The sequence below is a fragment of the Colletotrichum lupini genome, chromosome 1 (assembly GCF_023278565.1).
Source record: "Colletotrichum lupini chromosome 1, complete sequence".
NCBI classification, from domain to species: Eukaryota; Fungi; Ascomycota; class Sordariomycetes; order Glomerellales; family Glomerellaceae; genus Colletotrichum; species Colletotrichum lupini.
This window is the reverse complement of record NC_064672.1, coordinates 4,849,740-4,874,884: the sequence shown is the minus strand read 5'-3', so window position 1 is coordinate 4,874,884 and position 25,145 is coordinate 4,849,740. Positions and strand designations below refer to the sequence as shown.

The 25,145-nt window shown below is 51.6% G+C and overlaps 9 protein-coding genes and 1 non-coding gene across 10 annotated transcripts; 4 read left to right on the top strand and 6 right to left on the bottom strand.

Moving 5' to 3' along the window:
• Positions 1-234: 234 nt before the first annotated feature.
• On the bottom strand, positions 235-1,185 carry CLUP02_01459 (uncharacterized protein; the record flags this gene model as incomplete). The annotated part of the gene is made up of 1 exon (XM_049280499.1): positions 235-1,185. The coding sequence occupies one exon, from the start codon at positions 1,183-1,185 to the stop codon at positions 235-237; it is 951 nt and encodes a 316-aa protein (XP_049136456.1).
• A 1,171-nt stretch (positions 1,186-2,356) lies between these two features.
• On the bottom strand, positions 2,357-4,214 carry CLUP02_01458 (uncharacterized protein; the record flags this gene model as incomplete). The annotated part of the gene is made up of 4 exons (XM_049280498.1): positions 2,357-2,447; positions 2,511-3,065; positions 3,123-4,033; positions 4,089-4,214. 4 exons carry the CDS (start codon positions 4,212-4,214, stop codon positions 2,357-2,359), a joined length of 1,683 nt encoding a protein of 560 aa, XP_049136455.1.
• A 301-nt stretch (positions 4,215-4,515) lies between these two features.
• CLUP02_01457 (uncharacterized protein) lies at positions 4,516-6,304 on the top strand (the record flags this gene model as incomplete). The annotated part of the gene is made up of 2 exons (XM_049280497.1): positions 4,516-4,902; positions 4,958-6,304. The coding sequence occupies 2 exons, from the start codon at positions 4,516-4,518 to the stop codon at positions 6,302-6,304; spliced, it is 1,734 nt and encodes a 577-aa protein (XP_049136454.1).
• Positions 6,305-7,547: 1,243 nt separating this feature from the next.
• Positions 7,548-8,129, top strand: CLUP02_01456 (uncharacterized protein; the record flags this gene model as incomplete). The annotated part of the gene is made up of 1 exon (XM_049280496.1): positions 7,548-8,129. The coding sequence occupies one exon, from the start codon at positions 7,548-7,550 to the stop codon at positions 8,127-8,129; it is 582 nt and encodes a 193-aa protein (XP_049136453.1).
• A 715-nt stretch (positions 8,130-8,844) lies between these two features.
• On the bottom strand, positions 8,845-8,937 carry CLUP02_tRNA012. The gene has a single exon. It is a non-coding gene; the product is annotated as a tRNA-Trp (tRNA).
• A 1,124-nt stretch (positions 8,938-10,061) lies between these two features.
• CLUP02_01455 (necrosis inducing protein) lies at positions 10,062-10,839 on the bottom strand (the record flags this gene model as incomplete). The annotated part of the gene is made up of 2 exons (XM_049280495.1): positions 10,062-10,548; positions 10,610-10,839. 2 exons carry the CDS (start codon positions 10,837-10,839, stop codon positions 10,062-10,064), a joined length of 717 nt encoding a protein of 238 aa, XP_049136452.1.
• A 2,116-nt stretch (positions 10,840-12,955) lies between these two features.
• CLUP02_01454 (uncharacterized protein) lies at positions 12,956-15,565 on the bottom strand (the record flags this gene model as incomplete). The annotated part of the gene is made up of 4 exons (XM_049280494.1): positions 12,956-13,210; positions 13,283-14,845; positions 14,915-15,385; positions 15,452-15,565. The coding sequence occupies 4 exons, from the start codon at positions 15,563-15,565 to the stop codon at positions 12,956-12,958; spliced, it is 2,403 nt and encodes an 800-aa protein (XP_049136451.1).
• Positions 15,566-16,826: 1,261 nt separating this feature from the next.
• Positions 16,827-18,901, top strand: CLUP02_01453 (phosphoesterase; the record flags this gene model as incomplete). The annotated part of the gene is made up of 3 exons (XM_049280493.1): positions 16,827-16,953; positions 17,619-18,126; positions 18,178-18,901. 3 exons carry the CDS (start codon positions 16,827-16,829, stop codon positions 18,899-18,901), a joined length of 1,359 nt encoding a protein of 452 aa, XP_049136450.1.
• A 370-nt stretch (positions 18,902-19,271) lies between these two features.
• CLUP02_01452 (uncharacterized protein) lies at positions 19,272-21,307 on the bottom strand (the record flags this gene model as incomplete). Its single annotated transcript, XM_049280492.1, has 9 exons — positions 19,272-19,481; positions 19,539-19,793; positions 19,846-20,044; positions 20,113-20,232; positions 20,289-20,305; positions 20,390-20,552; positions 20,610-20,733; positions 20,810-21,116; positions 21,155-21,307. The coding sequence occupies 9 exons, from the start codon at positions 21,305-21,307 to the stop codon at positions 19,272-19,274; spliced, it is 1,548 nt and encodes a 515-aa protein (XP_049136449.1).
• A 1,308-nt stretch (positions 21,308-22,615) lies between these two features.
• On the top strand, positions 22,616-24,394 carry CLUP02_01451 (CFEM domain-containing protein; the record flags this gene model as incomplete). The annotated part of the gene is made up of 6 exons (XM_049280491.1): positions 22,616-22,711; positions 22,777-22,915; positions 22,974-23,152; positions 23,205-23,241; positions 23,292-23,359; positions 23,411-24,394. 6 exons carry the CDS (start codon positions 22,616-22,618, stop codon positions 24,392-24,394), a joined length of 1,503 nt encoding a protein of 500 aa, XP_049136448.1.
• Positions 24,395-25,145: the final 751 nt, after the last annotated feature.

The window sequence follows — 25,145 nt, the reverse complement described above, 5'->3', positions numbered from 1 at the left end:
CCGTGTTTTCAAATGCGTTCTGCACTCGGGTTCTGACGAGAATGTGCAACCGCATCCGAAATTGCAGTAAAATGTGCTGAAGTGATGGTCGACCATGTGCTTCATCCAGTCGCGGCTTCTGAAGAAATCAATATCTGGCATCTCGCAGTCTTTTGCCAAGCAGCTATATGGGCGCAGGTCGTCGTACACATGTTGTCTAAGAATGATTAGCGGCGATAATCAAGGCTTTTATGGCTACTTGAAGTACCTCCATGTGTGATAGTCTCGTGTCCTAACACGCATGTAGCAAAATTGGCATTCGAACGGCCCGTCTAGTGCTTCCTCTGGCAGGTCTGGGATCGGCCTTGATGTGGGGTCGTTTGCCCTTGTTTCCCACGGGACGAATTCGTCTGAGGAGAAAACTGATAAATCATAGCAGATGGTGCTCTCTGAGACTTTTTGCGGGCGATCAGAGATGGAAGATGCCATCGTATCCTGCTGAATGTTCGTTATGTTGTACGCCTGGTCGTCTACAGGTTGCGAAAGCCTTTCGTGAAGAACCTTCCTGTACTTGAAATACTGACGCCTCCTTGAAAGTGCTTTTCCTAGCCGTTGGGCAAGGTAGTCTTCAATTCCCTTGAACTTGGTGCTTACGTGCTGGATATCGAATGCCTCATATGCAGAGGTATCTATTAGCTCTGAGCTGAGGGATGCGTACCATGGATCTGGGGTTTGAATAGATTTTTCTAGACTCCACAGAGCAGAGCGTCTTTTGCTAACCTCGCTCACGATTCTGGCTAACTCTGCGAGGAGGGGAGGGACGTCGTCAGGGTTCGCTTCTAAATAGACCTTGATATTCCCTTGAGTCAAGCTATTCAACATGTGGCCATCAGGCGAACTCAGTGCCGTCTGCAGATCTTTAACAGATTTGGAGACATTGCTAAGGGTCTGAAGGTAGTCGTTCACAAACGTCAGAGTCTGATCTTTGATCTTCGACGCGTCTCGCAGCCGGTAGTCGAGGGAGTTGCGGTTAATTTTGTGCGCGTTAAACCGTTTAGCCCAACGTCCAAATGTGAATTCTTCATCCGCCAGGCGCACTCGAAGATATTGGTTCAGTGGATGAGGCTCAGGATCTTGGGCGACTGATAAGACGCTAGAGAACTGGTTGTTCGTCTCCAACACAGCACTCATGATACTCTTTGCCATTGCATCGACGTGAGGTCATGAAATGAAGGCTGACGCAGGCTGGAAAGGCTGTGTCTGATTGGTGTTCATGCTTTTTTTTCTTTCTTTTAACTCACCAGAGGTTGCCACTAGAGACACATATTTATATGTCAGTTTTCCACATGAAGAACAAAGGAGCCCATCGATACTGTTCTGGTTCAGCTGTGACGAGGTCACGTTCTCTAGCCGAATGCTGCATGTGACAGTGAACAGAGTTGCTTTGTCTTTGAGAAAACGATGATCACTCTTTGTGCAGCAAAAATATCAATCGATGGTGTGTAGGTCAGACTGGCTCATCTCAGGAACATGGTCCGCGGAGCTGTTTCTTGTCGCTTCCCTCTCAGTCGTTCGACACGTTTAAGCACGTAATAGAAGCAGCCATAAACTCTATGAAGAGACATCTTGGCCTTTGTACTCAAAGGAAAGTGAAAAGAATTCCACCTTTTAAGCCAACTTCTCCTGTTCGCTACATTTAACTCGAAGAAGGGCCAGATAGACTGAAGGGTCCATGATTATGAGGGAACTTAAGCGTGCGAACTCTGCTCTCAAAGCTTTCAGCCGCGGACAAGAACGTAGCTAGACTATCCGGAAAGACATGACACCTCTGGAGTCCATGATTTACTAGAGTCGCAACCTTGAACCTGCCTAAGAACAGCGGTATATAGGTATTGAACTCGAAGCAGCTATGGTATTTGATCGAATTGCTAAAGGTGGAAGATTTGCGATAACATTATACATCCATAGAAAATATTTGATCATCTTGAGGCCACTGCAATAGCTCTATTGCTCATCAATATGAGTGTTGCTGTCATATCTGGGTTTTCGGTTCTGGAACTGTTGTCCTTCTTTTTAAGTACCTTATTACATGGTCAAGCTACTAGGGGTGGCATCGGGAGGCATCGTGGTCACAGTCGTTTCCGTGCAGTTGAAGAAGCTCCTGTTAAGGGGTGGAAGGTGACGTCGTTGGGGGACTTAATGAACAGTACATGTTTGTCAAAATATAAAAGGCCATGGCAATGCTGTTCGGAATGTGCTGATGCTATGCAAATTTCTATTTTATTCACTATCAAAAGAACGACACTACTTCTCCCCAATCCGCCATGCGGTACGAACCAAATCGTGGTATCAGTCACAGCCCCCAGCCCACAGATTCTCACTCAAGTTGCGTCGGTCTCTCATTGATGGGTTTCCAGCCTCGACTGGTCGGACCCGTCATTATGGGCTTGGTGTTCCAGAGTGGCGGCCTTGGCGACATCTGGCTGTCTGGCCTTTCCAAGGCGAGCCGCTAAGACCGCTTCTTCTGGAACGGATTGCTTATATTGACGGTGAACATAGACGGATCATTGTCAGGGCGCCGGCCCTTGGGGTCAGTTTTGACCCCGCTGTCAGAGTTAGCCTCGGCCTCGGCCTCGGAGTCAGAGTCTGAATCTTGTTTCTTGTTCGAGGCCTGGTTGGCTTGGCCTTGTTCAGGCTCCGGTTCATCAACATGGGGGAGGGCGAACAGAGCTAGCTGCTGTTGATGCTTCCCTGCATGATGCCGATAGCTCTTCAACGACGAGAGCGTCTCGGAGCAAAGCTCGCATGTTACTTCCGCGTTCTCGTCCAAGGGCTGAGAATTCCGCTTGACCAGGTTGTTGACATGTTCGTCACGTATCGTATTACGATGTTGCGTCTGTAAGTGTTCTGCAGACTGAGACGCAGACTTGAAGGTGCAGTCGCAATTGAAAGGGCAATACCATATCCTCAGGTGATTTTGAATCATGTGATGCATCCATTCATGCCTCTTCCCGAAATCTTGATCTGGCATGATGCAGTCTTTGGCTAGGCAATTGTACGGACGTAGGTCGTCGTACACATGTTGTCTAAGATTACAGGTTAGCTACGGTACAAAGAACGTGTGTCATGGGATGGTGGATTACCTCCAGGCGCGAGTGTCTCTTATGTCCACAATCATGAAGCAGAATTGACATTCGAATGGTCCATCGTATGCTTCCTTTGGTAAGTCTGGGACAGACCTTTCTTGAGCATCTTCTAAGGTCGAAGCGTCGTATGAGGTCACAGAAGCCACGTCTTGAGACTCGCTAAAGTCGTAGATTTGCGGGAGTGGCTTCGAGTGATTGTAAAAAGAAGATGCAACGGTACTTGAAATGGTGTCCGTTACGTTGGCGTCTGCCTGTTCATCCATTTGACGCGAAAGCTTCTCGTGACGAAGCTCTCTGTACTTGAAGTACTGACGCCGCCTCGAAATTGCCTTTCCCAAGCGCTGCGCAAGTTGACTGTCGATTCCCTCGAATTTTGCGCTCACGTGTTGAATGTCATAAGCTTCAAACATCGAGGTGTCTGTACGCTTCGAGTCAATGAAGCGGTCCCATGGCGCTGGGTTCTGAATCGTAATAATGAGTCGCATGAGACAGTTGATGATGTCAGGAAAGCTTTCTATGTATACGTCAAGATCTGCGATTATGTCCTCCTGATTGCCATCCTCGCGCGCATTTGATTGTAAACCTAAATCATTGAGAGCTTTGACGGCGCCGTCAATGGATTTTATGAGACTTATCAGGAGCTTCCCAACATGAAGTCTTAATCCTGACGCATCGCGGAGTCGATACTCCAGGGAAGAGCGGCCGGTTTTGTGCGCGCCAACATTTCCAGCCCAGACTTTGAATCTGGCCTGCTCATCCACAAGCTTTGGGTGAACGTCCAAGGATGGGCGATGAACGATGGGATTTTGGGTAGTGTTTAGAAGATGAGAGAAACGAGCTATTACTCTCGAGACAAGACTCGCGATACTGTCTGCCATCTTCTCGATGTGATGGGGTGAGGATGAGGACTGAGGCAGGTTAGCGAGACCATGTCCGGCTGACTTTCGCACGTCTTGTACTCACAGAAGTTGCCGTGAGAGACGCGGAGATGTCGGCCAACATTCGGGACAACGAGCGAATGAGCACGCGACTCCAAGCGCTGTCGAGGCCAGCGGCAGGTTCCAACGCACGTTTCCAACCGAAGGACATATTTAGCAACATTGATAAGATTTTCGACCCTTTGGGCAAATGATGAACCCCGTGTTACGCACGTATCAATAAACATATGCTGGGTAGCTTAGGCTGGCCAATCCCAAGGAGATACTTTTCCGGGCCAAGTGTGACACTGCTTCCCGTTGCTCGGGATGACTTCCCATCTCTCCTTCCTCTTTCCCTTCCTATTTCTCTCATGTTTTGTTTCTGTTTCCCTCCAACCTTCCTCTCATTTCATTCTCAGCAAGTTCCGAAATCAGCCCCAGCGACAGCACTCTCAGATACTGTTCAATTGACCATGTCTGGCTTCGAGATAGCCGGTCTCGTTCTGGGCGCCATTCCCCTTATCACGAAGGCTTTTGACGACTACAGGAGAGTTGTTGCGTCGGTCCAGGTCTGGCGCCATTACGAAGTTGAAGTGAGTTGCCTTATTTTGAACCTGAATTCGGAGTATTACAGGCTGGAGAGGATCTGCGGGAAATATCTCTCTAGTCTGGATCCAGGCACGGACTTCGACAGCATGACCAGCGACCCATTCGGTCCGCTCTGGAAGGACGAAGTAGTGCAGAGAAAGATCAAGGCGCGGCTTGAGAGCTCATATGGCAAATTTCAGCTTGTCATGGAAGAGTTCCGGAAAGCTATCAACTTTATCAAGGATAAACTTGACCTAGATGCTCAATGGAAAGTGAGTACATGCTCTTATTTATAGCCCACCTCCGTAATCGCTAACTTCAAGATAGGTCAAGTGGACAGAGGAGTCCAAGATTAAGGCAGAATTCAAACGCGCAAGCTTTGTTCTCCAGAAATCGGTATACAAAGATGCACTTGAAAGTCTTCAAAAGAACCTCTCGATTCTAGACTCTATGATGAAAGACGACATGGACGCGGAACCTCAACGGCAAAAACGATACAAGGGAAGGCTGGTCGGTCTGATACGTCAGACATCTGGAAACATCTACTATGCGTTACGAGATAGCATGCCCTGCAAAATTGATTGCAGGCATCAAGTCCATATGGACATAGCGCCTGATTCCGAGGATGCCACCCACGAGCTGGACGATGCTGAGATCATCGAAAAGCTAGGATTCCAACTCGCCATGACATATCACACCAATACGAGCGAGGTGATTCCCGAGAGACCTGGTCAACAAATCATCTTGGAAGAAGTAACTGTCAGAGCTTCCGCACCACAAGTCGCCTCCCTCTTGGAGCCAACGCCAGCAACCCAGTCGCCTTCTCACCCTCAGCGCAAGGCTGTAAGTTTTGCTTCGTCGCGGAAGACCACCGTCACCACAACCTATATTAAACAGCCGAGCACCACGGCAGCGTTGACAAGCACGATGTCAACTCTGAAGCTCACTGCCGGGGCAATCAACCTCCCCAGACAAGTCAATATGTGTGAAGAGTTGCGCAGAAGTCACGAGAATGGCATATCGGGCACGATATCTCACCAAAACGCAGGAAAGTCTTGGAACTTCACCATTTACCCCAAGAAAACCACAGAAACTCCAAACAGCAGGTCCGTCATATCTCTGAAGCAGATCCTGGAGAATCCTCCCAAGACCAAAATGCCCTTCATGGCCAAGATCCATCTAGCCAAGATGATATCTTCGAGTTTCCTCCAACTTCATCAAACTCCCTGGCTACCAAATATCCTGACAAGCCAAGATGTATACTTCATCACGGATGGCTCACGGCCTTATCCCAACCTTAAACAGGCCTTCATCAAGAAAGAACTTCCCGGAAAATTTCCGAAAGATCGTTCCATGAACATCGATGCCCGCGGACTCAGCAGCTCCCCGCTTCTCTCACTTGGAATCTTATTGCTAGAGCTCGAGCTTGGTACTACTATCGGCAAACTGCGGCGTCCGGACGAACCCTCAGATGCTGATGTGGTAGAGAGATTGCTGGAAGAGACGCCCTTAGATGCCTTAGGTAGCGGACGTTATAAGTCTGCCGTCTTCAGGTGTGTTGGAGGAAACTATTTCCGGTCCACGCAGGACTTTAACGATGAGAATTTTCGAAAAGCTGTATATGAACGTGTAGTCGCACCGTTGGAAGCTGACTTGGAGGAGTTCACCCTGTGATGTAAGAACTGTGCTCCGGCGAGAAGGAAGTCAGTGCCGTGCAAGATTTCGCCGGAACCCTATTCTAGTATAATGAGAAGAGTAGCCTTAGCGCGATACGCACAAGGCACTCAACTCGAAGTCCTCGGGGCGTCTGACTGAATTGTTGAGGTGGAAGACTTGCTATGGCATGTCATCACCATAGCCAGAAGTCTATCATCGTCAGGTCAATTTTATGTTTGTATTGCTACACAATATTGATGCGACTCATTAATATCTTGTGACTCCAGGCCCTGTCCGTCCTGTGTATAGAATCATCGCGAGCATTCGTGCCTTATCCGAACAGTGATCTTGTCAGACTCCCCGATTCGCTGGCCCCGCTGGTGACCACTCTCCTCCGAACAGCGCTCCGAGAATTCTTCAAGCTGGCATCAGGGGTGAAACGTGCGAATTGATATCCAGAAACCATGCCACGACCTTGTTAAATAATCTACCATCGAGTCTCCCATGCTAATTCCGTACTAACGAGCTGGAAAATGGGTATCTTCCATGGCGCTTCGCGGTATAATATGAACTCGAGTCTCGTAAGGCAGTTGATAACGTCGTTAATATCCTCCAATGGCTCTGAAATTGCTATGAAGATGTCAGATACATTGTCCGCGATTGAGTCAAACACTACGGCAGTTGCGACGAATAAGCGCACCCCATGCCCACGCCATGGCTACCTGCTCAAGGAACTTGACAAGTTCTCTAAGCAAGGAATCAAGTTGATTTATCAAAACACTTGCGGAGGACGATCTACATCCGACATTGATCCGGTGTTCGAGAGAGAATCTGTCGGTGTTGCGCGCTCCATGTTCCTCAACCCAGACCTTGAATCTAGCATGCTCATCCCTAAGTTTGAATCCAGTGTAAGAAATACCATACAAGAAGACGTTAAGGAGTCCAACTTTGTAAGTCTGCGACAGGCCAGAGAAAAGAGCTTTTGCTTTCGATACGAGACTCGCTAAACTGTCTGCTTTCGGCTACAGCACTGAAACGCATCATGTTCGCTGTCGGAAAGTCCACGTACACGGGATTAATGACGATCATAAAGAACAATATCACCGACATTGAGTCGCTGATTGATCGAAGTATCGAAATGGCCCCTAAGAGAGAATCACGAGCGCGAGGCAGGACAATGCAGTTAGTTCACGAACTAGCAGGAAGCCTTCACCAAGCGCTATTATCCAGTTTTCCAGGCAATTGCTCGCATGAGGTATACATGCAAGTTATGCCGCAAACGCTAGGGAGAGTAGCTCGCCGGAGTGACGAGGAGATTCTGCAGAATATTGATGTTTATATGTCCATGAGCTTCGGCATTGCTGACCAGGCTGGCGGCTTTCATCAAGGATCTATGTGGGAAGAGATCGTCATTCGCTACCATCAACTCAAAAAGCCCAGACGCTCAGTCGACACCAACAAACCAGTGGGTAATGACGTCCTTCAGGCCGCCCCGGACTCTGATTCGAAGGTCACTATCGCTGCTTCAAACCCGATAGTCAACCTTTGCGAAGAAATACACAAGCGACATATCCAAGGCGGGACCGGCTCTTATGGAGAAATCACAGACAAGACTTCGGAAAAGCCCAGAGAATATCGTGTCTACCCTGGCAAATGCCTGCCCGGTCGTGATGCTTGGAGTGCTATAGCTTTGCGGGAGGTTCTCGAGGACCCGAGCAAGTATTCCGGTTTACACGGGCAATACGTGGCAAAGAGGAAATTGGCTGCCTCTGTTTCTGTCGGCTTCCTACAACTACATCAGACGCACTGGTTACCGGATATGATTACAAGTCAAGAAGTCTAATTCTTGAAGAAGGACTCTCTACTTCGCTATAGCGACACCTTTGTCATGGCCACGCTACCAAGTCTAGACGGAAGATTAGGGAAACAAGCGGCCCCCTTATTCGGTTGTCGGAACCCAGCTTTAGTTTCGCTCGGTATCCTCCTCGCAGAACTTGGGTGCGGGAAGACCATGGAGTCGATGCGAAATACCGACGAAAAGGCAATGCTCGGCGTGTCACGGCTGCTATGCGATAGACTGACGGCGCATCGAGTATTACGCCACGAGCTTGGAGGTACAACTTACGCCAACGCGGTCAGATGCTGTATTGAGGAAGAGTTCATCAGAGAACACCTGGACTTGACTGATCAGGATTTCAGGCAAGAAGTGTATGAACGAGTTGTGAGGCCGATAGAGGACGAGCATACCGCATATATGTAATTGATTTATGGTCGTCAGGTCCAGTATCAGTTGCCTTGAGGAATGCTCTTTGCTTGGAGCAACGCTTGTCCTCGGAGCTTAGAAAGCTTCGAGTCTATGGGGAAGAGGGGTAACCCAATGACATTGAGGTTTCTTGGCCCGTGCCCAACAGAGCAAAAGCCAAAATCGCCCACACCTGTCAATGTTCAGTTTCGCAGTCTCTCATAGACTCAGAATAGCCACAACAACCTATTTTTCAACTCCAACAACCCAAAAGACCAAAAAGTGAACACAATAGGTGTTCAAAGGGCAAAATGAATGACCCCCACCCGATTTGAACGGATAACCTTTCGATGGCATCTCGACGAATGTCGGACTGGAGTCGAACGCGCTACCGTTGCGCCAGAGGGCCAGATGCTGATTGATGAAAGTTTCGCCGAAAATGCCGCACATGAAGGGCCACAACAGAATCGCCTGCGGCTTCGGAATCAGGGGACTGCCCGTCTGCGGGGTTCTGCTCCACCTGAGCCACTGAACGCCCCAGTTCGGCCACAACCTTAACCACCACGTGGGCGCAACAACTCGACGTCGACGACGACGAACGGGAATTCTTCAACGAACGGAGACTCTTGGAGTGGGCTGACTACTTGGAGATTGAATCGATAAGCATGCTGCCGACATATCCGTCTACTCCACAAGTTCGTCGGTAATACGGCGAGTTGTCAAAGCTCTTGCGAACCAGCCACCATCTGTTTGTGTATGGCATTTCTATTCAAGCGGCATTCTCAAGCCAGATTTCAGCGGGAACAACTTGTGACAGCGGGTGATCGGCATTCCATCTCGATTTCGATTTAGTATTACAAGCGCTTATCCCGCTGCCCGTTGATTGTGATATGCGGTTTGGGCTCCAGCGATTTGAGTTGCTTGCATCGGAGCTCGATTACCCTCTTCGGCAGGCGGCAAGAAAACTGCCCTGGCACGATCTCCAAGCGACTCCAAAAAAATCCCAAGCCTCGGTCGCATGCACAGTCAGCAGCGTCCATCCTAGGCCTTGGGGTCGATGGCTTGTCAATTATGCTTTTGCTGGTTGGCGGGATTGCCCGTTCAATGTCCGAACCGACAACCTTCAACTTGGCAATGGCAGACTCATGAAACGAGCTGGCTTTAGATTTCTTTAGCTGCCTCTTTCAGCGAGTAGCTTGTACGGCGATGATGATGTTCTGTATTTGTTGTGGAGGTCGCCGCCAGCCGAGACTTCCGTATCTTGCGTACGAAATGTGTTATCGCAGACGTTCCCCATCAGTGTTACGCATGATTTCGAGGGCAGGACAGTGGGTAAGAGGTTTATGTATTACGGAGCCATCGTTAGAGAGCTTCAAGGGCCCTCGCTCCTTAGTAAGACTAAAGTATATGCATGAAGTCATCCACGAGGCTGGCCAAATAGCCAGCCTCACAATTAAGTAGTAATCATGGTCCCAGCCACCATCTTCCGGAGCTTCTCGCCAATGCGCAGAATACTGACAATGAGATACCCTCTTACAAGACAGCCTTGCCGAGGTTGGTGTTGAAGTTGGCATCCTTCATGGGCACGTTGGCGCTGCCAAAGTCGGTGTTGGTGAGCGCGGTGCGCGCGGCATCAGTGAGAGACTCCCACGCGATGAGGGGCTGCTGGCCGCCGACGTCGCTGGTGAAGATCATCTGGTGGTTGACGGGCCAGACGCTCTGGTAGCCGATACGGGGGCTGGTGCCGGTGTAGTCGATGCCCGAGGTCTTGGTGTCGTACTCGCCGTGCGCGGAGACGGCGACGCCGAGGACGGTGGCCGAGGTGGAGGCGGCGGACAGCCAGACGACGGCGTTCTCCCAGTCGTGGCGGTGGCCCAGGCCGGAGGAGGGTGAGTCCTTGGGCATGTAGTAGGAGTACATGATGGCGTAGGCGCCGTTGTAGGAGGCGCCACGGGCGTAGACCTGGCCGGTGCTGGAGGAGCATCCCCCGTTTGAGGAGCCGGAGGTGGCGAGACCGCCGCTGTGGATAACGGGTTAGAGATGGACTGAGTGAGGTGCTTGTTTAAGTGAGGTGAACATACCCAGTGTCACCAGCAGCGTTCACGGCAGGGAAGGGCACGCAGCCGTTGACGACCTTCAAGTAAGGCTTGTACTTGAGATACAAGCTACCGACGGTGCCTGAAGGAACGGTCTCGGGGAAGCCAACGACGGCATCGTGAGCAATGACGGCACGGCGTTCGAGAGGAGCGGCGGTGACTGTGCCGGCAGCGGCAGCGAGCCATGCACCGAGACGGAGGAGAGAAGGCGCCATCGTGAACCAAAGGTATGATTGGGTGTGAAGAGGTGGCGAGGGAAGCGAAGAGGTGAAGAGGTAGATAAGTAGTCTCTCAGATGAACCGGGAGATCGTCTCTAAATATGTGTATCCGATGTCTGAAACTGTCACGACTGCAGATGACGGCTGTGACGTGGGGAATCTGACTCGGCGGAGGGAAAGAATACTAGCAAACTTGGATGTTGTGATAGACCAGGCCTCGTTCCTGCGTCCGATCAGCGTCGTCTTGCATCTTATAGCTCCTCCCCCGACTCTCGTCGTCTTCTCGGTCCTCTCACGACATGCCATTCATCCACGCGGGCCAGAGAGAGGGTGTCAGCAAGGGGCCACAGCAACCAGGGCGACACAAACCAATATCCCACAAAGCTCATCATCTCCGAGGCTACGGTGCCCCCCTCTGGATGCCAGATGGTTAATCATTCGAGCATCTGAGCTTGTCTACGACCTCTTGACCCCGCCCGTGGCATGGCATTGCGACGCAATTGGGCCATGTGAGGTCTGTAAGGACAAGGGACAAATGCCGCGTGCCGGTGCTAGCAGCCCGAAGCCCCTCTCACCAGCTTCATGTTCTACCGTTCTCTATAGCAAGACCCTTGAAAGGAAAAACGGTCAATATCGTGGAGTTAAGGGAACCACTGCGGCCAGCTGCCCGTTGGGGGCCACAAAGGAGAAGGTGGTTGGAGAGAAACTGAAGGAATAGGTAGGGGTGGTCATGTAGCGTTGCAGGCCACACTTGAAGGTGCCGAGCTGATCCCTGTCACGGTTCCTGGATCTGGCATCTTGTCCGCCGCCAGTGGGAGACCATGTAACCTCGATAATCCCCTCCCAGTCACTTTCCACCCCCGCTCGAGACGTCAAGTGCCATCAATGCTTCTTGGGTTTTCTTGGGGACAAACGCTTTGGCGGTGACGGGAAATCCACGCCGATAATGATACTGAGTTGAATAGCTGTGGAGTAGAATGAGTCCACGTTTCTACCGCTGGAGAGAAACTCATTTCTTGGCTCGGCCGAGTGGGATGGATCGAGAAGAGTGGAAGATTTATTGATGACAATATCGATGACTTCGCATATCGTTCAATGACGACAATTGACGAATGGCATGAAAGTCGCTTAAACCCGGCCTGCTTGCCTCAGCCGCAACACGCGGGTAACGTTATGCGTCTTGCGGGGAAAGATTTTGCCACACTCTGCGAATGATCTCAACTGGTAACAAGAAAGGGAAACCGGGTTGCATCTGGTCGAATGGTAGGGTCACGCTGAATGATTGACCGTTTTACAACGGTTTCGATAGACGCTGGGGAAACCCACCGTGCCCGAATAAGGTCGTCGAACGAGTCACGAACGACTCGTGGCAGCGAGGGATATATGTCTACAGATCGTATAGGTGGAGCCGCATTGGTCGATGGCGGGTCGATTGGGATATTTCTTCTCTTTTAAGCCTCAGACAAGCTTCAAGTTCCACATGGCAATTGAAGCCGACTGGAAGCTATCGGGGATATGAGGGGGACTGTAGGTTCTTTTGCTGAGGAGATGAGTTGGTCCGGTCCGGTGACTTATTAGATGTGGTCCAGGCGTCGTGTTGCCCAATATTCTAATCTACTCGAGTCATGGTCTTCGGATCCTACCGAAACGGCGGGTTCTCGGGGGCCTTCCGATGGGTTTTGATGAGGGCGACGAAGCGTGGTGAGGCGAGAATGCCGTAACAAAAAGCGTCTGCTAACCCGGATGGACCATCTTGAGGCTGAGGATATCTCGAGCCAAGACGAAAGGAGAAGGACAACAGCTCACCAGGAAAACTTTCAAAGATCTCGTGTTCAGATCGTGAGTCAAGACCGACATGACTGTATGTATAGTATATTACACATCTAGATCTAACGAGAAACAGAGATAGAGAGAGGAATTGAGATGGGTATCACAAAGCTTTCCGAACATCGTAACAACTGTACGCGATAAATATTCGCCCTCCATAATACAAGTCAAGAGCAATTCACCCTTTGGGGCTTTGTAACCCGGATCAAACAACCAGCCCAAGTTCGCTTTTCTTTTGAGTAACCATAAAACACATCAAGAAAGACATCACAAACATCGCATGCATCAACTAAAGTCCCACGATTCTCCCCACAACTCGTTCAAGTTCAATCCCAGTGCTTCAAGGTTAAAGTCGGGATTGTATGACTGCGCCTTTGCCAACACACTGTCAGCGACGAGTGCTGGGAGTGCTGGGGAGAAGTCGTGGAGACTCACCTGCGGATCAATGGATGGTGGCATCCACGGCAGGGGTTGAGGCAGGAGCCCGTCCATCGCGTTCTGCGACGACGGGTAGCCCTGGAAGGAGAAGGGCGTCACCGACTGAGGAGGACGAGTTAGCCACTGTTCGGTTCTGAACGACGAAAACGACAACGGATGGGCGCGGTTGCTTACTTTTGGTCTCTCGGGAACTTCCAACCCGGGAATCTTGGACAGCTCTGATGGCTGGCTCGATACCGGAGGTTCCTGATTCGCCAACAGCTTGTAGTGCAGGTTGACGAATCGTTCCGCAGACGATGCTTTGGCTTGTTCGGTGGTCTTTGTACCCAGGTGGGCTTCGAGAAGGCCGAGTGCCGAGCACATGATGGAGTAACCCCAGGGCTCGTTGTTGCCGCAGCGGAGGATCCTGTCTTCCTTCATGTGGAGGCACTTCTCGAGGAGTTTGACGGTGTGTTGCGAGTTGATCATGATCATGTTTGTCGAGCCGCGCGGCTGCAGCATGGTAACGCTGCAGAGGTTGACGGCCGTGGTCAGCGCGTCCTCGCGGAGGAAGTTGAGGCTGCGAATACCCTGCTCGTAGAGCTTGTCGTGGAGCAGGACAATGTCTCGGGCGGCGTTGTAGTAGATGATCTCGGAGTACTGGTACTTGGCGTTGGATTTGCGAAGCTTGAGGAAAGGTTGGTGGAGGGGAACGATGTACTGGCGGAGTTGGATGTGGAGCAGAGTGTAGGCGAGAAGAGGTCTCTTGCCGCCGTGTGTGTTGTTGCTGTTGTGCTCCCAGGAGGGAAGGGAGTCGATTTCGTGCGTGATGTCGTTGGTGTAACGGATGACTTGGTCATAGTCCAGGTCTCCTGGCGGGCCGCAAAGGAGGCGGCTCAACTCCATGCGCAGCGGCAGACTCTGGCGGGCCAGATTCTGGTAGGAGGAGAAAGTGTACTCCTTGCCGTGCTTGGAAGGCGGGAGCTGCGTCGTGTCTTCGTCAAAGTCCTCATCGTCCAAATTTCTTGGTGGCTGCACATCGTAGTGTAACTGGCTCACAAGCGTGGGCAGTCCGTGATCGAAAGAGGCTTGCATGTCAAACTCTTGCACCGTCGCCCAGATCCTCCGTCTCATCTCCTGGTTGTAGACTGAAATCTTGCTGGCCCCCATGATGCCGGGTTCCCGGTGCAGTCCGACGGAGATGCCGTCCTGGATAAGAGCGCCGGAGTTCGTCCAGAAGCGCTTCTTCTTCACGGTGTTGACCCGCTTGGCGAGATACAGGAGGCAAGCAATCTGGTAGTGGATGAGCTTTCGGTGCTTCACACTCTGGTGATCTTGCCAATTTTCAACGGCCTTGATCCACTTTTCAGCGGCATTCTGGGCGTTGGAAATCATTCCAGTGAACCTCAAAGACTCGTGGGTGTGAATGCAGTTTGCTACTGCGCAGATGGAAAGGACGAGAGCGGTAAGTGCTGCGTAGCGGGATTCGGTTGGGTTCTCCCAGAACTCTGAGTACTCTCTGCGGAAGGTGGGAATGTGAATGATGCGGTGCATTTGCTCGAATTGGTCAATGTAGACCTCGAGCAAGGCATCGCAGTGCTCCTTTGGTGGCAGAAGAGCCTCAAGCTGGGCGTCAGGCTGAAGGTAGAACTTGTCTCTGTCATCCTTGCGCTTCTTGCGGTCTTTCCGGTCATGAGCCTTCACTGGCTTGAGCCACTCATCTGCTGTTTCCTTCATGAAGGGGCACAGTCCAGTCAACTGTAATGCAGTCAGATGAGAATTCTTCATTAGGATGAAAAAGGGCTCATATGAGCGAGAGAGACCTACCTCGATGAAAGCCATTGTGGCGTTGTGAGGACCAAAATACCGCGTTCGGAATTCCTTGCCCCTGAAAAAGCGGAGCTCTGACTTGTCCCCATCACCATACTGATGCCAGCATGACTGAAGCTCTGAGTTGTTTGCGCAAGGGTCGGCTGGTGCTTCGTTGGTCTCATCCTTTTGAGTGAGTGGCGAGTTGGTGCCGGCAATTGTGCTTCCATCGAATGAGGACATGGCCTGTCGTGTGAGCTGAGTCTTGAGCTGAGCGACCTCGAGCTCGAGACGGCGAATGCGGTCGTGATCCTTGGCCGCCTCGCGGATAAGAGAAACATCGGCTTCCTTGCCGGGAACAGCCAGCTCGCCATTCCTCCGTGAGTCGAGCTGGGCAAAGGCAGGCGGAACGCCAGAGCTGGCGTTCAACACAGCACCCGACTTGGTCTCATACGTGCAGCGATCCGGCGTGCCGCTCTTCAGGCACCGCTGGCACGGGTAGCCTCTGTCACAAGACAGCTTCCTCCGGCGACACTCCAGACAGCTTAGACGCACTCGTTGGCGCTTGCGGGGGTGCTGTGAGTTCTCATCGTCTTCGCGTGAGTTAGCGGGAGACAGACTCCCACCGTCATCCACTGAGGGAGACATTGTATCGTTGGCTGAATTCATGGTGTTGATGCGGCTCAATCTTGTAGCGCGGGAGGCGAAAATGATCAAAAACGAAGGGAAAATGTACCGCGCGTGAGACACAGGCCACGGCCACGGTTATATCAATCAGTACCGAGTTACAAATGGATTAGCCTCCGGTCCGGAGTGGGCACATTCTACCCGCCGCTCGCTGTCAAGATGTGCTCGAAATCCAAGGGAAGAAACTTCCCCCTGTCAGTCAGCGAACGCTACCGCCGAGCGAGCGTCGTCAGTGTCTTAACGATTTTTGCATGGGAATTGTATGGGACGATGTTAAGCCTTGGCAATATAGCTTACATAAGGCCGACATTTCCGAGCACCGAGGTGCTAGAACCGAGCCCCTCCGAGTGATGCTTTCCACTTTTATGGCAGTCAGATGTGGGGCATCTGATAAGATTAGATCGGCCCTTCCCCTCTCAAAGGTCCCCATTCTTGACTCACACGACAGGGATTAAGATCAGATAAAAATTTTGTTCACTAGCACCCACCTCAGCTGCAACCCACAAGCCGACCGAACATGGGGATGAGCCGACGCAAGACGCGTTGTTCCCACCATCTTTACCTAAAATGAACAAGGCCTTCGTCTTCCATCATCCACGCAGATGTTCACGGCGATCCACGATCACGAGAATTACACCGACCGTCCCTCTCTTTCTCTCTACCTGCTGGCCCTAATTTTACAAGTTCGTTCACCACGATAGACAACAGCAAGACACGACCTTGACGCAGCAAAAGACGCGACGAAAATGCGGCTTGGCTAGGCTCAGCAAAGTCAATCTGTACTTGACGATCGATGTCTCGTGACACACACCATTGAGCGGTAAAGGGGGCCGTCAATGCCACGCGAGTCACCGTTGCATCCTCCCAAAAAATGCCTCTAATGTCGTCAGAACGTTTCCAGGAATACCTGCTCTATCCGTACTGGCGGAGCATGCAGAAATCAGGGCTGTGCCACACCGACTGCCACTAGTCCTGCCGACGAGCCCGGTCTTCGCGATGGGCCTTCTCCATCAATGGATCTTTTTTGTCATTCAATCCCTCGGAAATGCCTTGGCGCCAACCTCTTTCATCAGGTCGAAATATCCGGTTCAAGGTTGTCTGCACTGTGCACTGCAAGCCTGCATCACAACGAGGGATATTCGAACCTGAAGAAGACAGACTCTGGACGTGAATGGGGGAGACGACGAACGAGATCGACAGGTCACAAAACACTAAATCTGTCAAACATGACAACTTGACAAGCATGGAAGTTGCTGGCAACAACACATCTCAACGGGGAAAGTGTCAAACAGTGGTCTCCCCAGCTCCAACGGACAACGTTGTTGTCGGGTCCCGAATCCCGAACCCTTCCATCCATTCTGGCCATTCTGGTGGGATGTCCCCGATTCTGAACTTTTGAGGATTCTTTCCTGTCCAAGACATAGGACTGGGGCCAGCCATGCGGGCCAGTCGTTAATCACTTGTGGAGAAAAGTCTTCCCAGCTGCAACGAGTCGAGGCCATTCACGTTCCCTTGCAGATTGGGGACCCCATCCGCTCCAGTCGACACGAACGGACACCCCACACCAAAAGGCCCAGAAACCTTTTTGCAGACCTGCGGACTCTGCACCAAATCGCGCGATCGTCCACGCAGCGGCGGCTACGCAACCGCAACCTTCAATCCTCGCGGCGATTTTTCTTCAACCCACAAGTATTTTCTTATCAGATCAAGACATCCCTGTCACCACGGATTATCGCTCCGAGATCGGTGCATGGGCCGACGTGAGCTAATGTGCCACATGGAGGCGTTCAAGCGTTTCAAGGAGATCGACGTCAAACACTGCACAGAATGCTTGCTTAACTGCGCGACACACAGCCGCCATGGCCCCGGTGTATTGTAGCACGCTGAGACGTGAACCGGGGCGGATGCGAGCCCGTGGCGATTGTTTAGTTTCTTCTGCTTCTCGTCACGAAGAGTCGTGGCTTTTTCGCAAAATAAACCACCCGATCGTTGGGATTTCTTTCTTTGAGGTTGCCGATTGATGATTGCGATGCAGTAACGGTGTTTGGCGGACTTTGTACGATGCTTCTCTCTTTCTTTACTCTGACCGGATTGCTGGCGATCGTCGGAGCCTTTCACATCCCTGGCAGGGGCTTCGATCGGTTTATTTCCATCTGGCTGGAAAACCAGGCGCGTCTGCCCACATCCCTTGATGGCCTACCCCATTCGCTAACGTTGGTTACTCGACAGGATTTCGCCAAAGTCGTTAAAGATTCCCACATTGCTGATCTCAAGAAGGACGGGATTTTGCTCACCAATTACTACGCCCATACCCACCCCAGTCAGGCCAACTACATTGCAGCTCTTGCTGGAGACTACTTTGGCCTGAACCATGACGAACCGGTCCGACTGCCGTTAAACATATCGACCATCGTGGACCTTCTCGACTGGAGGGGTTTGTCATGGAAGGCGTACATGGAAGACATCCCTGGCCCAGGTTACTTGGCTGCTGCCAGCGATGGCCAAACGGGTGATGGAAAGTGGGACTATGTACGGAAACACAAGTTGGTTTGCCCAGGGTCCTGCTGGATCCGCCGATGCTAATATCGTATCAGCCCCTTCGTGTCATTTGACTCCATCAACCTGAACGGATCCCGCCTGCTCAATATCGAAGGGTTTGACGACTTCAAGACCGACTTCGAGAAGAAGAAGGTGCCTCAATGGGTATTCATGTCTCCCAACCAAATGAACGATGGCCACAATACGTCTCTGGAGTATGCCACAAAATGGGCACAGGATTTCCTGAAGCCAATGTTAGTCCCGGGCGCCTTCAAAGAGCGCACGCTCATCCAACTCACCTACGACGAGTCTGACGATCACGGAAAACCAAACAAGATTGCGTCACTACTCTTGGGCAGCGCACTCCCCCAAGACAGGAGAGGGACGGAAGACAAGACCTTCTATACACACTACTCAATGCTGTCAACAGTCCAGTTCAACTGGGAGACGCCAAATCTGGGCCGGTACGACGTTGGGGCCAATATCTTTCAGTTCGTGCAAGACCTCGGTAGCAGAGTGCTTGTACCGAACAAAGATCCACCCAATATGGCCTCCGTGAACAATTCGGAATCGTACTTTGGACCACTTAATGGGGATGCGAGCAAGTTCCGTCCCTACCCACCCCCGAATCTTGCTCTCAATGGCTCCAGTGGACTTCCAATTCTGGAGCACACTCGTCTACAATGGGTCTTCCACAACCAGCCGACTCCATACGACGGGAATGGTACTCTTTACGATGCCAATTCCCAACCTCAGTACATTCCACAAGCCGTTCAATAGATTTGGTCGGATGCGAGGCCGAAGCTCACCCCACGGGCTCGCATATGGGATTGTCCAAGGAACGGCTGCAATATCATATGGGACGCACGCAAGGTTGAGACGTCTTGCCTGAGTCGGAGAAATTCGAGTCCGTCATCTTCAACCCCCATGGGCGCTACCAACCAGAGTAACATCGCGAGAAAACGATCTTTCGATCCACGTTGGTACAGCTCGATATCTCGAACATAAACGCGCGATGTGCTCTGCGATTTGAGCTACTCGACCATCTGATAATGACAGACGTTCCCAGCTTATTATAAAGATGCTGGGCGATCTCCCAAGGTCCATCAAAGAATCTTCGCGCGGGATACCCCAGACGGTCAGCGGATGGCTATTTTAGAGCAAGCCACCGGATGGTCCTCAAGCATAAAGTGCGGGAGTCGACACCGATGAAATCAATGAAGTCGATGTCTGGGATGCACTTGGCGCATGTGGTACTCTCCAGAGATACCGAGCTGGCAGTCGGCGCTCTAGTGTCCCGGGTCGATGATGATGATGGGGAAGCAGATTTCGATTGTCGACAACTCAGAGTTTGGAAATGCTAGTCCGTTTGCGTCACGCCTTTCGGAGGCTGGTTGGCCGACGGTAGGCTTGAGACATCTTTCAAGCTTGGGAATGTGATTGTTTGTAACACCTCGACAGCCTCCGCCACAGTCCTGCTTTTCGGCGGTCCCATATTGCCCACGTTATACCATTTTGCCCATGTTACACAGCCGGGCTTGTCGCCAACGGCGTCATGGCCTGCGCCTCGCGGCATTTGAGCAGCAAATTTCAACGGCGAGACGAAAGGATGGCGGGCATATGTAGTCGCAATCAATCTATTCCATTTTACTATCGATCCAGATCGATCTGGCTTGTCGCCTTGCCTGAAGCGCGAGAAGAAGGCATTTCATTGTAGTCCGTACCTGCTCAGATGCCAGCTCGAAAGACCCGTCAGCGAACTGTGTCGACGGACCAGCCTCCGGAAGATGCGGAACGTCCGGCAAAGAGAATGTCTTGATCTCACGGTCCGTCTTAAGATGGACTAAGAGCTGGTCAATCCGTAGCAATATCGGTAGACGGGAGATGCACACTACCCGCAGCATCGCCCTTCTCATGAGTCGTCTATAATCCTGAGACGATCGATGGAGACATGGTCAGAGAACAACGGGAAGCGGGAAATGATTTGGCACAGAAGCGGAATCAGAACGGACGGACTCGCAAGAAGTGAGCCAACGGGAAAAGCTCCCGTGTCTTCATATGACTCAAGGTTATTTGAAGCGTCAAAACAGTAGCCTGATTTAGATGGATTCCTCATTTAGAAGATGCTTCTGAATCGTGGTAGTTCTTCTAGACGCAGGCCGAGCACAAGACTACCATCGTGAACTATGTTGACGTGCTCATTCAATCGTGCCTACTTTCTTAGCATCCAAACTGATTCAGTCTGCCCAATCGCGCCGACTCGCCCACCCATGCCAACAAAGTTCCACGCCAGCCACCCGCTGAGCCATCAATGATGCGACTTGCAGAGCATAATACCATCTTAGCGTTCTCCAGGTAGAGCCATCTTCGCGCTTGCGTACTAGCGCCAGGAGTCGGAGGGAGCGGCGCATCACTAACAACACGAGGGAATCTAGTCCCTGATCCGTCGTGGAATGTCTATGGAATGAATATGCCGGTTTTTACGCACGAAATTTTACTTCCCTCCATATTGTTGAAGGCCGATTCTTGCGCCCGGTGGCTGCCATTGAGCCACCGCCAGACACGCCCAAATCCCCCGCTCTCGAAGCATTTCGACGTCACCACGGGAAACCCTCAAGGTGGTAGTCTAGTTTGAACCGTATGCTACGAGAAGTGCCGGGCCTGCAGATCCCCCGCAGGCAGAGAGACATGCATGTAGCCGTGGGGCGTGGATGTCGACACAGTTCTGGGAGAGACATTTCTTCCCCTCATCAAGAGATAGTTGACGATCACGCGTCGGCACAACCGAAGCACAAAAAGAAGCGTTACCCGCAACGGGCATGCTGCTATTTGACTTGCTGACGGGCACTTTTGGCACGTTGGAAGCCGTCTCTGTACCACTGTTTCGTATCCAGCTTGCCATCGTGTAACAAAAGCCTCCCGTTGGACTCAAAAAGGGAAGCCAATTACCCAATATACCAACTATTGGCGGGTGCCGCTTGAACATCCTGACAGACTGCGCGATGCTCGATCAGATGTCAGTGCCGTGTCCACTCTTGCGCTAGCAATTTCGCCTGGCGTTGCGCTGGTCTCTGGTTCTCCCGTGCTAGATGCATCTGAAAGTCTGAGAACGATGGCCGATGCCAGTCTTTCTGGCTTGGCCCTTTGGCCGAAACTCTTGTATCCCTGCATGGATCGACGCTGCATTTTGATTACATACACCATCCCGAGGCACGGACATACACTCAAGGCCTTCTCAATTGCCGCGATTGTTCATCCTTTGTTCCTTCGGGTGGGGAGGCACGGGAGGAGCACTGCACAAAGAAGATTAGGAAGCTTTTCGCAAGTGGGAGTGGGGATAGAGGTAAGGCTCATGATTCAAGGCACCGCGTTTTCTTCTCTAGCCTCATGGTGTTGTCCGTGTTGTGCTGAGGTTTCTCCGCAAATTCGATGAAACTTAGCAAGCCTGCCGTGCAAAAAGGCAAACATGATCAGTACAGCCACAGAGCACAATGACTTGAGCTCTCTCCAGGTCGGCGAGCATCATTACTTTTTGGAGTGGCTTTTAGAGAGACAGGGGGGGGGGGGGGGTAGTCTCATCCCACCGGCTGGCTTTTCATCTTTGCGGCAAGCTCATGTTCCTGATCCTGCTCCACGGCAAGACCATGATGGCGATGGGTGGAAAACCCCCGAGAGTCCCAGAGGAGCATTCCTGACCTCCGGTACTACCTACGGGACCTGCACAAAACCGTCGCGCCCGGAACAACCTCAAGCAAATCACCACCAAACGCATGGACGCAGGACCCACTGCCACGAGGTCCGATTGTCTCTCCCGTCGATCCCTGGCTCCGCAACCACAGACTGGGCTCATCGACCAGTTACACCCGCACGAAAAAGGGTATCACAGACTTTTCCCTGAAGGTTCGACGGGAAGAGACCCCTGATCCATGACACAGCTGTATCTTTCCAGTTCCTCCATGCGCGTGTGAAGGCTTCATCTGCGTAAGGATGCTGGGGGGTTCTTAGAATGGGTTGTTGGAGAACGGCTTCGCGGAGCCAAGTAAAGTAGGCTGGCTATCTACTGGTTTTGTTATTGACTCTCGAACCCGTTACCCGTACCCTCCTCCCCGGCCGGACTGTCTTGGTTTACCTAGATGGGCTTACCGGTACTTCACTAGGAGTTAATAGGCCACGAACTAATCAGCACACTAAGACCGGATGTGCCCAACTAACCTTAGAGTTTGCCCTTGTCATTGGCTTTTCTTTCCCGGCAGCTTCCCCTGAAGAAGTGGTGCCTGCTCGGGCGGCAGCCCATGCATCCGCTGCCTTATATCGTAGATGTCCTTCCCACGTTGACCGGCCGGCAATCGTCCTAGTTGATATGACAAACGTCTGTGGTTGTCCGTCAAACCATTTGAGGCAGATTCGTCCTGGTCACGACGATCACTTTTCTGTCTCTTTCCGTCTTTCCCTTCTCTACCGCCCTCTCATACACCATCGCCAGCATCATTCGCCATGAGACATTCATTACTGCTCGGCGTCGCAGTCGCCTTCCTTGGTGCTGTGCAAGGTTCTCTGTTGGAGTTCGCGGCCAAGTTGCCCCCATGTGGGGTGGGTTTTCCCCCTTCCATTGCTCAGATTTATGAGACCTGGCTGACATCATTCCCATCATCTAGCTGGAGTGTACACTCGAAAAGTTACCACTATCGGCGTGTAAGGTTGCGACAAACGATACTTGCATATGCAGTGATTACGACCTGCGGATGAGCGTGCAAACATGTCTCGTCCAGCGGTGCAAGAAGCTAGAAGCCATAGGTGAGGCTTTCCTATCAACTAATCACAGATGCAGAAGATGAACTGACAGCGAACACAGACGTTGCAAGGATAGAAGCTGAAGCATGCCAACGTCCGGTTCGTGAGCGAAAGGTGGACATCATGGTACCACTCATCCTTCAGATTACCGGGATACTTGTGGTCCCGTTACGGTTATACGCGAGGTGGACGACGATGCATCGATTCGAGGCCGACGACTGGATCATGATGTTTTGCGGCGTACGTTGCATCGATCATAAATATTGAGCGGGCATATTCTGACAGACTATAGGCTATGTTTGTCGTTATTGTCGTCCTCGGACAGCTTGGTAAGTCTAGCATTTGTTCGATCCTATGGTCCTTACTAACAGCCACACAGCCGGTCACGTTGCCTTTGGAGAAGACGTCTGGATGGTCGAGCCAGATGAACTCACCTTAGGATTAAAGGTTAGAGGGAAAATCACACACGAATGATACATCAGATACTAACCTTTGCAGCTCTTCTTCATCGACGAAAGCATGTACCTCGCCTGCCTAGGCTTAACCAAGATCTCAGTACTCTTCTTCTACCTCAGGATCTTTCCGAACAAGTCCTTCCGATGGGCAACGTACGCGACCATGACATTCATCATAATATCGACCACGGTGATTCTCTTCATGCAGATCTTCCAGTGCATCCCCTTGGATTTCAACTGGGTTGGCTGGAAAGGAGACTACGGTCCGCACCACTGTCTGAACATCAACACACTAGTTTTTGTGGCTGCCGGGCTGAGCATCAGCCACGACCTCATTATTCTCGCCTTGCCTCTCCCGCTGCTGTGGCACCTCAACACTTCGAAGCGCTCCAAGATAGGCATCCTGTTCATGTTCAGTCTCGGCATCTTCGTCCTCATCACCTCATGCATCCGGCTCCGCTACATCGTCTCGTTTACGCAATCACTCAACCCGACGTGGGACTTCACGGACCCCCTCATCTGGTCCGGTCTCGAGGCTTCCGTCTCCATGATTGTCGTGTGTCTCCCCGCGCTCCGGATTTTGCTGAAGCGCGGCTGGCCCAAGCTGTTCAGCACAATTGGCACCGCGGGGCCCCACTCAGCGCCAAAGAAAAGTTCCAACACGTCATCTCGGAAGGCGTACGCCATGAAGGCGGCCGAAAATGGCGATGGAGACGGAGAAGGAAACTACAACGCGATGAACGAAAGGGACGAAGAGATCGCCGACGCAGAGTACGCCGCGAGCGAAGCGAGGGCCGCGAGGAGGATGGCTGAGAAGAGGAGCAAGTTCTTCTCGTTTCGGTCGACGACCGTGGAACCGAACGAGAGCGAGATCGAGCTGGAGTTGGGCGACAAGATGCGGGGCGAGGTCAGGACGCAGATCCGGTGCCATGATGGGGAGTCTGCTTCGAGGGGGAGCTCTATCGAATCTGGGATTCATGTGAGGACGACGACAAGTATCCACGACGCAAATGGGAAGACATTCTGAGACGTCAGATGGGATGGACGATTACGCATACACGAGCAGGTCTAGGGGATTCGCATTTTTTGCATTGTTTTCGCTCTGGAAACTACAGTACTTAGGAGACGGATGATACCATTGCATCGCAAGGCGTTGGATTTACTCAAGGGGGATTCTCTACAGGAAAACATGTATGGATATAGTGAAAAAAGTAATATCATGTTTAACTATCAGTATACCTGAATGGCTTCTAAGACGAGCAGATTTTGATCGATTGTAACAAGATAGATGTCTCAAGGGCAACAAAATAAGGTGTATCGAGCGAAGACCGACTCGAATCCGACGATCAGACGACGACTTACTTGCCAAGAAAGGCGTTCGTTCATCCGGGGTCTCCCATAGTCCACAACTAGGGCTTGTTTCATCATTTCAACGTCTCTCTGAACACCGCGTGGGCCGCTGACAAGGATGAATCTGGCCTCAAGTACGTGTACATAAAATAGCTCATAACGTGCCCAAAAATTCTCGTCCCAACAATGGCCTGATTCCATCAAGGTTTCGTAAGAGGGGATGGGGATTGGTCGATAAGTTAGGGAATGATCCGGCTCCGCGTGCGATTTTTGGCCGTTCGGCGGAGTGACTTATGGTCCGGGGGGGAAGGCGGGGAGAAAGATGCAGAGAAGAAGTTTGTTTGTCATTGCCGTTGAACAAGCATGTTTTCTACGTCTCATATGTCCCGTCATATGAGACGCCAGAGGTATCTTGAAGGGCTCGGCTC